We start from the raw sequence: 13,241 nt of genomic DNA, 5'->3' as shown, positions 1-13,241 counted from the left end.
AGGATGGATAGACTTATTCTTTTGGAACCTCCACTCAGTGGACGTGTAGCTACACAGATATTAATACAAATATGAATTTTTTTTTACATATGTCTGTTATATGTCATCCATATGTGTTTTGAACCACCCCTCACTGGATGTACAGCTCCTCATTGGCCTGTGTTCCTTATATCTTATATTTCTGCTGTCTACTAGACTCGATCAAATCCCCAAAATATCAAGTGGATAACGCTATACTTACACTTCAGGCCTAATCCTTATAAACACATATGCAGGTCTTAATTTGTGCCCAGGGCCGTCACTAAGGAGTCTACAAACAAGAACCAGCCTCAAATCAACAGGTACAGGATTCTGCAGACGCCTGTCCAGAGCAAACACACACACACGTCCAACAGGTGAGTCCAAGTCCCGCCCACCGGCTTTTATAAATATACAAATTATATGCCATGATAACTGGGGACAGGCCTCTTCCCAGAACACAAAATGATGGTCGTACAGCTCATAGACTGTGGGAATTTTACATGGCATGTAGTATAAACGGGAAATATAATGTAAAATTGAGCTTTTACCCAAGGAGTTTCCTCATCATAAACATACACAGAATTGTATTTTGATTGTATTTTAATGTTGAAATATAAGCAGTTTTCACCTACCATCATCCTTCACCCACTTTTCAATAGACAAGACTCTGGGTCATATATTTAGGGTTCAAATGGCACTGACATGTATTTTTCAACAATAAAAACACACAAAATCCATTGCTTTTAGTGATAGTACTAGTATATTGTTACAGTATATAGTGAAATGCCAAGAGGTGGAGATTCTCAAATCTGTAGTTTTGAACAAGAAGTCAATTAATCTGTTTCTATTACTAAGCCATTTTTGATCAACATTGTGGTTTACAATGAACATAATGTAAAATTATGTTATGTTATATTTTAATACTAAATACCAGAAAAAGCATTATGTGTCTACTTTAAGGGTCCTGTATTATGCTAAATTTACTCTTGAGAGCTTTTGTTATAATGTGGTTACCTAATTCAAAACATGCCTGAAGCTGAGTTTTGTTTCATTCACACATGTTTGAGTCATGGATTATTACTCAGTCCACATCGCCAAAGCTCAGAATGCTCTGTTCCACCCTGTGATGTCATGTGGTGGCTATTCCAAGGCTGAAATCATCCAAATGATTTCAGTGAAGGTGAACAGACTTAATAAACACAGTGGAGCACTTCCTGTATTACCACATGTGTTTTGAGTGTTTTTTGTTGGAGAGAAGGACTCAGGCTAAATATGCAGAGTTTGTGTGTTAAATGTGATATGTGTGAATGAAACAAAACACAACTCTAGATGGGGAAACTACCTTATAACATAGATCAGAAAATAGCGTAATATGGGCCCTTTAACCTTATTATGACCCACTTCTGGTCCCTGAACCTCACACTGGGTAAACCCTGGTCTACAGTAGATAACAGTCCAACAAAGACGTCTATTTCCAGGCTGGATTTGCCGACTCATATCCTGTAGAAGACACCTGCTCTGGGGCGCAGAGAGACACAGAGAGGATCACAGACTCACACACCTGTCCTTCCTTGAGGCCTGGGGCGATGAAAGTGGGACCAGCGGCTCCAGACGAGGACTTTAAGTGTTTTCGGAGAGGACCACCTGTGCGGGGCGGAGAGCGGCGCACAAAGAGGTCTGTCTCAGGGCCAAGTCCAATCCAAAACATCGGTTTAGCAAGTGCCAGGGAGCGCTTAGGGGAGTCAGGTATCACAGGAAGTCCACTGGGTTTAAGGAAAGGCTTTGAAATGTCAGGAGAAGGGCAACAAGGGTTAGTCCGAATGTAGAAAGCAGTGTTTGGTGAAATTTTCAGTTGGATTAGAGTTAGGTGACTTATTTCCTGTACTAGATAGTTGTCTCCACACAAGGTTGATAGAGTGGAAAAAGTGTCTTGCTCAAGAACACAACACTAGTATTGTTCTGAAAATAGGAGCCAGTGTTTGGTGAAATTCCCAGATGGATTAGAGTTTAGTGACTTATTTCCTGTACTAGATAGCTGTCGGTGCACCATATTAATAGAGTGGAAAAAATGCCTTGCTCAAGAACACAACAGTAGTAAAGAAATGTTTCTTTCATTTCACACCTAGACCAGCATTCCTAGTGTTATTGCAATAGTGAGTAACAGTTGTCTGTAGCAGCGAGCACATTCTAAGTTATTATTATTGCTTGTTCAGGATGCAGACAGTAGCATTACTGTTGAGTAGAACTGGTTTAAACTAGTCAAGATTTAGTTCTGGTTTAGTCTTGGCCTAGTCAAGATTTTGTCCCAGATTAGTCCTCGTTCAGTTCTAGTTAGAGCATGTTTAGCCAAGTACTGATATTAGAACTAAATACATACTAGTGCTAATATTTATTTACTTAGTTTACTCAGTATTTTGTTGTGGTTTTGTCCCTGGTTTAGTCTGGGCATAGATTTAAAGGTCCTATATTACACAAAATTGACTAGATTTAGCCATGTTAGAATGTTGTAGCCCTGGTCCAGACCTGGTCCACTCCTGGTTTGGTCGTGGTTTACTTTTGGTCTTGTGATTTAGTACTAGTCAGCCCTGGTTTAGACTTGGACATGGCTTGGTGCTGGTTTAATCCCGGTTTGTTTAGTTTTTTTGTTTTTTCCCGTGTACGTGTTTCCTTCTCTCTCTTTTTATGTCCTATCAGTTAAAAAACAACAGCTCTTTAAACTTTGCGTGCGATAATGTGTTTGCTCTGTGTTCCATGTAACTCTGTGCAGAGCAGTTTTAATCGATGACAGGGGCGTGTGGATGTGGAGGTGTGCAGCCGGGAAAGTCCCATCCCATTTTATCAGACAGAAGAGAGAGGGGGGGGAGGAAGGAGAGGGAGAGACGGAGGGAGGGAGAGAGGGAGAGAGAAAGAGAGAAGGGGAATTATAGAGGAATGAGAGACGGAGAAAGGGAGAGGAGAGAGGGAGACAGGGGTAGAGGGGAACAGAGCGAGGGAAGGGGAAGAAAGAGTTATGGAGGGAGAGAGGAAGGATGAGAGAGAGAAAGAGAAGGGGAGATACAGAGGAATGAGAGAGGGAGGGACAGAAGATCGGGAGGGAGAAAGGGGAGAGAGGAGGGGGGATATAGAGGAAAATGACAGAGAGAGAGGAGTCGATGAGAGAGGTACGAAAGAGCGGGGAGAGAGAGAGGAAGAGGTGAAGAGGAGAATGGGAAGAATGAGATGGAAAGGGAATATTGGAGAAATAGAGAAATGAAGGAGGACGAGAGAAAGAGAGTAAGGAGAGAAAGGTGAGAAAATAGAAATTTGGAGAAAGATAAGAAAAAGGAAGGAAGAGAGGAGAGAGATAATAGATTGGATAGAGAGAGGAGTGAGAGAGAAAGATAGAAGAGGAGAGCGTAGACAGAGATCTGCAGATTCGAGTATCACAACTGTAATTAGTTATAGTCAGTTAACTGAAAATAAATAAAATTCACTCCATCTATTTGTCTACTGTGAAATTCTGAACAAGAAAACAATTTAATAATAATATAATTAAAGATTCTCAGATGAAACAGTAGTCTAACCTGTTATGTGCTTTGTGACACTTCTATTTAAGTGTCTTCAAGGAGATGTTGCTTTGCCTGGAATATTCCACTGCATGGCATTAAACTTGTGAAGAATTTATTTGATGACAGATGTTTTTATTGCTCAAAAATATCTTGGAAAAACATGCATTCAGAGTACTTGTTTGTCTCCATGGAGATAGATAAATTTACTGCCATACTATGTAACATTCCAGGCAAAGCAATTACTACCCCCTAAACTGAAGTGCAGAACAGAGCTTAAAGGTGCACTCTATAACTTTTTGTTTTTAGCGCCCGTCACCTGCTTGTTTCTATGGATATGTCATTGCTCTGCTTGGAATGTTCCACAGTAACTTTAAACACTCTACTTTACATTTTTCCAATTACAGGTGGTTTTATAGCTCAAGAATACCTAGAAAAAACAGGCATTCTGACTGTGAGCAGGGTCGCCTCTCCACAGATCTGACCTTGTAGCTTGGTCTGGTTTGGTCTTCCATAAAGATAGAAAGGTTTAATGCCATACTGTGAAACATTCCAGACAAAAGCAGTAACATCTCCATGGAGAAAAATATTTGACAGACCCTCTACCAGAAAAGTTACATAATGCACCTTTAAGTTCACCTCAACACTCAGGTCCTGGTTAAAACAAACAAAGATGTACCCACTTATATAAATATTGTATTGTGTGTGTGTGTGTATGTGAATGTGTGTTTGAATGTGGGAAAGTCTGAAACATGAAAATGTTCTAAATATGTGTAAAGTGCTTTAAAATGTTGTAAACTCCTGGGAATTGAGAATTAGAACAAACTACACCTCTGCTTGTTCTGCCTGTGACTATATATGACTGCATTATCCCTGTGAAAAAAAACAAAAACAAAAAACTTTAACACCAGTGCTCTAACTCTTTTCTACCTCTTTCCTTTTATCCAGATTTGGGAAACGCATGATGTGGAGAAGCAGACCGTGTATATGTATGTATTGAATTCACTGGAAAACTACCCATTTTTTCCCCCAGGATTCATGAGAAATTTTGTCTTAAAGAAAACATAAATCAAATACACAGTCAGTGGGATGTCTTGACCTCCTCGTCTTAACTTAAACAGATTTTTAAAACAAATCTTTAAACCCTAAAACTGCCCAGAGATGTTAGTTACTCGATCCTTATCACACTGACCCCTTTCTTTTATTCATTATATGAGATACTGGAGGTCAGATTTTACGTGGATCTGATCATGTCACCGTGAGACCTCCATGTTTGGACATTTAAGACTTTGAAGTTTTATGCGTCCCCTTGTCCCTTAGCGTAATGGCGTCCATAAAGAAAGACAACACGGAGCTCGTAAGCACGTTTATATGTTTAAACTATAAAGAGCAAAGGAAAAACATGAAGGGAATGTGGCTATGTCAAAGGTATCAGTGTTGGCTCTTAAAAGTGCACATAAAAATCTTGATAAACAAACAAAATTAACAGAGAGGGGGTGTCCCAATGGTATACCAAGGTGTCATTTGAAACCTCTTCATGGAGATGTTACTGCTTTGCCTGGAATGTTCCACAGTATGGCATTAATCTTATCTCTCTTTCCATGGAGTCAAGTAGGTAACGCAACCAGGCCAAGTTACAGATCTCTGGAAATTGACCCCTCTTCGCAATAAGAATGCAGGTATTTATTTAACAACAAAATACCCGTAAATGAATGAATGCTATATAGATAAGTTTAATGCCATACTGTGGAAAATTCCAGGCAAAGAAATAACATCTCCATGGAGATAAGCAGATGATAGAACCCCCACCAGTAAAGTTACATATTGTAACTTTAAGAGCAGACCAACGAAATGGTAATAAATGTAGGAATTCCAAAAACCAAGGTCACCATAGTAATTTAGTAAAATAACTACAAGATATTGCTGCATTATAATGAATGTACTCCTTTTTGCCTTACAAACTCCTCAGAAACAAAGTTGTGGTTTATTAGAGAATTTATTTTCAACATTTTCTGAATTTTTAGACTGATTTTTGATTATAGCAACGTGTGTAATGTAACAATGGTTGGATATAGGTTTCCTGTTTTTTCCTGTTTTGCTTCTTACTGAGATATCCCTTCTTAATCAGCCCATAGCTCCATTTTGTAACATGGCAAAAAGGCAATCCAGTTCTGCAGCCTTTAATACAGTAAACATAGAATCATATATATGTAACTTTTAACAGTGAATTTTAAAGTTACCTGTGGATTTTTGGTATTCATGGAGTTCAACTTTTTTATTATATGCAGACTTTTACTGACTTTCCCATTCAAAATATGTAATATTTTGTTTTAAATTGTTGATCGTTATGGCAAAAGTCAATTTTTTAAAATCATTCTGACACCCCTGGATACTGTCTTGTTCAATATAGACATTTGCCATCTGTTACTACTTCTATATAAAAGATCAAGCCTATATGGTCTTGAAGAAACTGTCAGTGTTATTTCTCCACTCAGTTACCATCAGTAGTACTGGCATTATATTAAACCAAGTTCACTTCTGGTGCTAATTGCAAAACCATCTTTGAAACTTGCAAAAAAATGTATCAATCTGTAATAGAGATGGGGCAAGATCTAATGCCACAAGATCGAGCAGACATGAGGAAAATTATCTTGTATGATTTTTTTCCTCACATTTTGCATTTGTCTTGGATAAAAAATGCTGAGTAGCTCCTCTTGAGAAACACGAAATAATAACACCAAAAAGTAGTGCTAGAACGACAGCAAAAATTGTTAAGTCAAAATTGTAAACTACAATTTATTTATTAAAAATTATATAAAAATCTCATCTTGATTTCGTGGGCCTAATCTTGTGACAGGTCTCGTCTCGTACAAATTGTGTCTCATCCCATCCCTAATTCCAAATATTTATATGATTGATAATTTGGTAAGAAAATATAGGTTTAACATTGAAAACCTGTAAGCATAATATTCCCCACAGTGATTTGAATTTGTCACGCTCCACTCTCAGTATCCACTGCTGCAGCCAGACCCTTCTTTAATAAATCTGGAACCATTCTGTAACCCTTAATGTCAGCATTGTACTGTTTTAGACCTATGGATAGGACACCATTAAGTAAGGAATATCTCATTAAAGTGAGCAACTGATACTTTGCAGATGATGTCATCAGCATTCCCTGGGGGTGTGATGCTAACTAGAAGCACTCTGTCTGAAGTTCTGTTACTCAAGTTAGACTTAATCTGAGCTTCATTTTAGCACAATATGACCAACAGGTGAGATGATCTGTGTGCTAAAAAAGTCCCACACATAAAATTACAGTCAAAGGCTAGCTAACATTAGCAACAGTTTTTCATTTAGTCACTCTCACCTTTTTGTTAAAAATCAATCACCTAAACAGGACCATGAATGCTCATATTAATCACAGGCTCTAAACTTTTTTTTCTTTTCTTGAGTTTTCAGACTTAAAACATTTTTGACAGTTTTTGCTAATGTGTACATTGCATCACCATGGTAACTGTTGAACATTCAGCCAAAAGAGATAAATGAGGAACCCCCCAACATGATTTCACTGCAGTATCAACAGGAGCTGTCGTTGGTCATTGTTACTATCACTACTCAAACTCATGTATACAGTGCTTCAGTCTATACATTTTTCTAATGCTTTTTCTATAATCAGTGTGTCTCTAACTGTAAAAATATATTCTCAAATAAATAAATATATAACATAAATATACGTATGTAAAGTGAATAAATAATTTCTTTTTTACATGTTGCTTTTTCTCGTCAAAGTCCAGCTGAAAAATAAGCAAGTTTCCTTCAAGCTCCTCATTCCCACGTTATAGGGCTAGGACTGGGTTAACAGTGGCCAAATTAAAATGGCTCACTTGTGCTTGCTTACGTCCTATAGGTACATATCCGCCCGGGTGGAGTTAGTGTTTCCTCATTTCTCTTTCATCTCCTCTTTGCACCGAAACAAGCGCACCCTCAACACGAAGAGTATTTGGACGCTGTCTTCCTGACCTGTTGAGAGATGGACTTTTTGCATTCCTCCAAGGGGCCCCATTGGCTCTATCCCTTGGGTAGTAGCAAGGCATATCCTCCTTTAACTGCTACTGTCTTATTCCAAGTCAGGGTAGCTCATTTGTTTTGGTAACTCCTCAACAAAACTCCACGCATTTTCAGCTATGTCCCAGAATATCCTTGTACAGTTCAGGAACACGGTCTGGGTCCACTGGTCTTGGTAAAAAGTGTGTGAATTTTTGGTGTCTTCGAGATTTTGTCCCATCTCGAGGCGTTCCATCTTTGTTTAGAGCCACAAAGTATCGTGTCCCTCTCTCTCCGTTTTTGTACAAATTGGAGGAATAAGTGTTGTACCAGTTCTCCTCAAACTGCTCCCGGAAAATACATTCTGGTGTGAGTTGTTCCTGAAAATAACAAAAGAGAATTAGAAGTGTTTTTTGTTGTTTGTTTTTTTAAGAAGGGTGGGGGGTCTGTCAAATGATTTTCTCCATGGAGATGATAGTGCTTTGTCTGGAAGGTTTCACAGTATATATAGTATTAAATGTTATCTTCATGGAAACCAAACCAGACCAAGTTACAGGTCAGATCTGTGGAGAGGTACCCCACTCACCGTCAGAATGCCTCTTTTTTAGGTATTTTTGAGCTATAAAAAAACCTGTAACTGAATAAATGTAAAGTAGAACTGTTTAATATCATACTGTGGAATATTTCAGGCAGAGCAAGCAAGTGACAGACCCCCAACAAAAAAGTTACATAGTGCCCTTTTAACACTGTTCATTCAGTTTTTGACATTTTATGCACAGTGACAGTCCCAAAAATAATCAGGCACGTCAAGATTAAGCAACATCTTATAGGACCCTAGAGATAAAAGCGCTTTTGTAAAGAAACACAATTCAAACTTTTAACTCATGTAGTGTTATTTAAGAAAAAAATAAACAAGTGCACAGCATAATCTTTTGGTGAAGAGCACCTGCTTGTCTCCATGGAGATATTAGTGCTTCAACCATGGCCATACCGGCTTGTAAAAGCCTGATCCCGTCAGATCTCAGAAGCTAAGCAGGCCGGGCCTGGGTAGTACTTGGATGGGAGACTGCTTGGAATTCCAGGTGTCACAGTGGGGCACCAGTGGCAAAAAACTGTCGTTGTGTCCTTAGGCAAGACACTTCACCCACATTGCCTAGTATGAAAGTGGTGTGAGCGTGAGTGGTGGTGGTGGTCAGAGGGGCTGATGGTGCAGATTGGCAGCCTTGCTTCTGTCAGTCTGCCCCAGGGCAGCTGTGGCTACAGTAGTAGCTTACCACCACTGAGTGTGGAGTGACTAAATAATGAACTGTAAAGTGCTTTGGGTAACATGAAAGATGCTATCAATCAATTAATCAACCACAGCATGTCATTTAAAGGTCCATATTAACAAACCCTGAATATTTAGGCTGAGATCTTCTCTCAAACATAAAATACTCTGTTGCACTTTGTGATGTCATGTGGTAATACAGGAAGTGCTCCATGTTTTTTTTTTTTTAACTCAATACTTCACTAGAATCATTTGGATGATTTTAGCCCTGGGATTGCCAATATCTACTGAACAAAAGGTAAATATTGCTGTTAACTTAAAAACTGCAGCTTCATGACATCACAAGGTGGAACGGAGCATTTTGAGCTTTGGAGATGTACACAGACTATTACTCAAATGTGTGACTGAAACAAAACACAACTCCAGATGTTTTTGATGAGGTAACAAGATTATAACATGACTTAAAGCTCACCATTTAAGACCTTTAAACATATCTTTCCAATATATATTCTATTACAGGTGCTTCTATCGCTCAAAATTCCTAGACAAACATTCTTACTGTGAGCATGGTCACCTCTCCACAGATCTGACTTGTAACTTGGTTGGCCTGCTTGTTTCTATGGAGACTGATAGGCAAAGCAAAATCACCCTCTCCATGGATAAAAGCAGGTGGCTTACCTTCCTCCAGAAAAGTTAGGCAGTGCACCTTTAGCAATCCATAGCAGTCAAATAATTTAAAACTGTTTCTCTCACCCATTTAGTTTTTTGTCACTTGTATTGTAATACACATTTAGGTTCTACAAAATAGCACCAAACATCAAATGACAGAGTTTTTGCAGAGTGAATAGATAAAAACATGAAATAAGATAAATAAAATTTAATATAGCTTGCCACAGTTCTGAATGTGCTTGTCCAGTGGAACTCGATTTAGCTCAAATTGTGACTATTGCTTGTAGCCTTTAGTCTTTAGCATTACACATATATTTAAAGCTAATTACTAAAATTACACTGGCCGATGGTGTGCAATTTATTGTAGAAAAGTATTGCATGTGCATAACTGATGTCACCATGTTGTATGCCTGTAGTTTGCGAGCACTACATGGCCTAAACGCTATTCACACAGATATATCACAATAGAATAGTAGTTTAAAGGGCCCATATTACGCTGTTTTCTAATCAATTTTACATCATTTCCTCATCAAAAACATACCTGAAGTTGTGTTTTGTTTCATTCACACATGTTTAACACAAAAAACTTGCATATTTAGGCTAAGTTCTTCTCTCAGACAAACACTCTGTTGCATCATGTGGTAATACAGGAAGTGCTCCACTGTGATTTTAAACTTCGTGCACCTTCACCAGAATCATTAGGTTAATTTCAGTCCTGGAATCTCTAATCAATCTCTACTGAAAGGTAAAAGGTAGATGTTAACTTGAAAGCTTCATGACATCACAAGGTGGAACAGAGCCTTTTGAGCTTTGGAGATGTACACAGACTAATAATAAAGGGTTACTCAAACGTGTGAATGAAACAAAACACAACTCTGGGTTTGTTTTGATGTTGTAACAGCATTGTAACATGGCTAAAAGCTCACAAGAGTCAGTTTTGCATAATATAGAACCTTTAATTATAAAAAGTACTAAATATTGTCCATGTTTCTGTACGTACTGATCCATAGAGCTCCCCCTTGTCGTTCATTCCCAGGTACAAGCCACTGTCAACTCCTTTAATGCTGATTAGCCCCACCGCCAGGCTAATGAACTCCAGGATCCCTGAGAGAGAGAGAGAGGTAACAGTTCAAAAGTGGCTTCAGATGAAAGAGCTTTTCTTTGGGACTGATAAGTAAAGATTGTGGTTTTATGCGTCAGGTATCAAGGCAGAACATGTGAATGGACAATAGAGGGCATTTTAAAGGTGCACTGTGCAACTTTTCAGGTGGAGGGTCTGCTACCTATTTGTCTCCATGGAGATGTTATTGCTTAGCTTGGAATGTCCCAAAAATTATCCAGATAGCATTTATTCATTATGGGTGTTTCTATTGCTCAAAAATACAATAATTTGTTCTGTGAATAGAGGCGACTCTCCACAGATCTGAACTGTAATGTAGTGTAGTGCAGTGAAATGCTTGTCTCTTGTGATAGATAGGTTTAATCTATAATGTGGGACATTCTATACAAAACAATAACTTTTCCATGGAGACAAACAGGTGACGGACCCTCCACTAGAAATGTAACGCAGTGCAACTTTAATATGGTGATGTTTAGAAATTTTATACAATTTGTTGATATGTTTTATCACTTTTAGTAGCTTTCAGATAAACGTAATCACAGTAAATTATGAAAATGTCTGAATTTGAATTAATCTAATTACATGTCTACACTGGAAAGTAAAATACATGTAAGATGCACAGTGCTAATTTTACTTTATTTTACTACAAACTTACGGGAAAAAAGTCAGTTTTCATTTGCAAATTCAGGATGCAATGCGACATATTTAGGCTGGTATATAGTGTAGAAAATATGAATGAAACTCTTCTCATCTCAATATATACAAAATCTACAAAGTCTTTTCATATGCCAATAAAAGTGAGCTATTTAAATATACCCTAGCAAATAAAATATACTGAATATTAACATGTCTTCCAGTTAGTTTTACTTTTTGATATGGGGTATGCATAAAATATGAGAATCAAGAATTGCACAAAATAGTTACCAAATCTGCTGTGATCCTTCCTGGTCCCCTGCACAGTCCCGTCTGGAAGTATCTCCAGGTGAAAGCCCGTCCTACAGTACAGCTGCCTCCGCCTCAGAATCCCTTTGAGGTGCGTGAGATCCGTCGTGGTGCTCCGGTAGAGTCTATCCCCCGGTGCAAGTTGGTCCCCAAAGAGCGCCGGACCATCCCCTTGCAGCGCGGGCAGGTAGTAATGGGACCCCACCTGCGGTAGACCATCCACACCGTGCAAAACGCCTCCAACTTCCCCTAAAGATAGTGCGACAGAGCCGGACGCAGCTGCTGCCATCGCCACCAGGTATAAAGTTCAATTAGGAGCGTATGCAACTACCTGGCTGCTACTGTTGCATGTTGCGCGCGAGATAAAGCGATTTCTTCCATTTAACATAAGAAAAACGCGCCGATATATGTCTTATTCTCACGTTTTATCCATTAATTCAAGCAATATCCAGTCATGAAATCTGCAGAAAGGTCCATGGATAAGGAAAGTGGTTGCTGTAGAGTGTAGCGCACGAGTAGAGGAGGAGAGGCGCAGGTAAACGGGGCTCGTAGAGTGGTGGGGACTGAGTGAGGCAGGTGCAAAACCACAGGACAGAGAGGGGCGGGGCGGGCGGTTCAGACGTGCCCTGGCAGAGACTCACCTCCTTCCCGTGAAGCGTAAAATAAAAGGTAGAGGGACAGACGCGGGGAGGAGGAGAGGAGCGGGTGGTTAATGAAAAAAAAGGATACCCATTGTACAACGCACTATGGCTACTTTATTAGTCAGTTATAGGCACGAATAGGTATATCAGACATCTTTTGTGTGGATACCTGTATGGTATTCCGTGGCTCAAACAGAGGGATAAATAATGGGCACCTGCCATTCTTATATAAGACCAGGTGAAATCATTAGCTTAAAGGTCCTATATTAAGCAAAATGGACTCTTGTGAGCTTTAAGCCATGTTATAATGCTGTTAACTCCTCAAAAACACACCTGGAGTTGTGTTTTGTTTCATGTTTGAGTAATCCTGAGTTATTAGTCTGTCTGCATCTCCAAAGCTCAAAATGCTTGTTGCACCTTGTGATGTCATGAAGCGGTAGTTTTCAAATTAACAGCTACCTTATATATATATATATATATATATTATATATTTTTTTTTTTTTAGTTGATATTGGAAATTCCAGGTCTGAAATCATCCAAATTATTCTATTATTCTATTATTCTTAATTATTCTAGTCTATGAAGATGTATGGAGTAAAAACATAGTGGACCACACATTGCCACATGACGTCACAAGGTGGAACACAGTGTTTTCTGTTTGACAGAAGAACTCAGCCTAAATGTGTGAATGAAACAAAACACAATTCCAGCAATGTCTGTGATGAGGAAACAACATTGTAACAGAGATCTGACTATATAGCTTAACCTACATAGCTTATACCCCAATGTTATGCAAGCCTTAAAGGTGCACTGTGTAACTTTTCTGGAGAGGGTCCACAGGTCAGTTTTTCTCCATGTTAATATTATTATTTTTGTATATAAATTGTCCACAATATGATATTAAACTAATCTGTCTTCTATTTATTCAGCTAAGGTTGTGCTTAAAAAAACATCTATTCTTCTGGCTTGCAAGTCTTCATGGAGGTGTACTG

The 13,241-nt window shown here is 38.7% G+C and overlaps 1 protein-coding gene and 1 pseudogene across 1 annotated transcript; one reads left to right on the top strand and one right to left on the bottom strand.

Annotated features, from left to right (window-relative positions):
- Positions 1-7,744: 7,744 nt before the first annotated feature.
- fgf20b (fibroblast growth factor 20b) lies at positions 7,745-11,897 on the bottom strand. Its single transcript, XM_020917885.2, has 3 exons — positions 11,591-11,897; positions 10,547-10,650; positions 7,745-7,990 (listed from the first exon to the last, which is right to left on the bottom strand). Exons 1-3 carry the CDS (start codon positions 11,895-11,897, stop codon positions 7,745-7,747), a joined length of 657 nt encoding a protein of 218 aa, XP_020773544.1.
- On the top strand, positions 8,588-8,704 carry LOC129410755 (5S ribosomal RNA; annotated as a pseudogene).
- Positions 11,898-13,241: the final 1,344 nt, after the last annotated feature.

Source organism: Boleophthalmus pectinirostris, unplaced genomic scaffold (assembly GCF_026225935.1).
Source record: "Boleophthalmus pectinirostris isolate CB_2022bp ecotype Guang Dong unplaced genomic scaffold, ASM2622593v1 HiC_scaffold_23, whole genome shotgun sequence".
Taxonomy (NCBI): Eukaryota; Metazoa; Chordata; class Actinopteri; order Gobiiformes; family Gobiidae; genus Boleophthalmus; species Boleophthalmus pectinirostris.
This window is presented reverse-complemented; position numbering and strand designations above follow the sequence as displayed.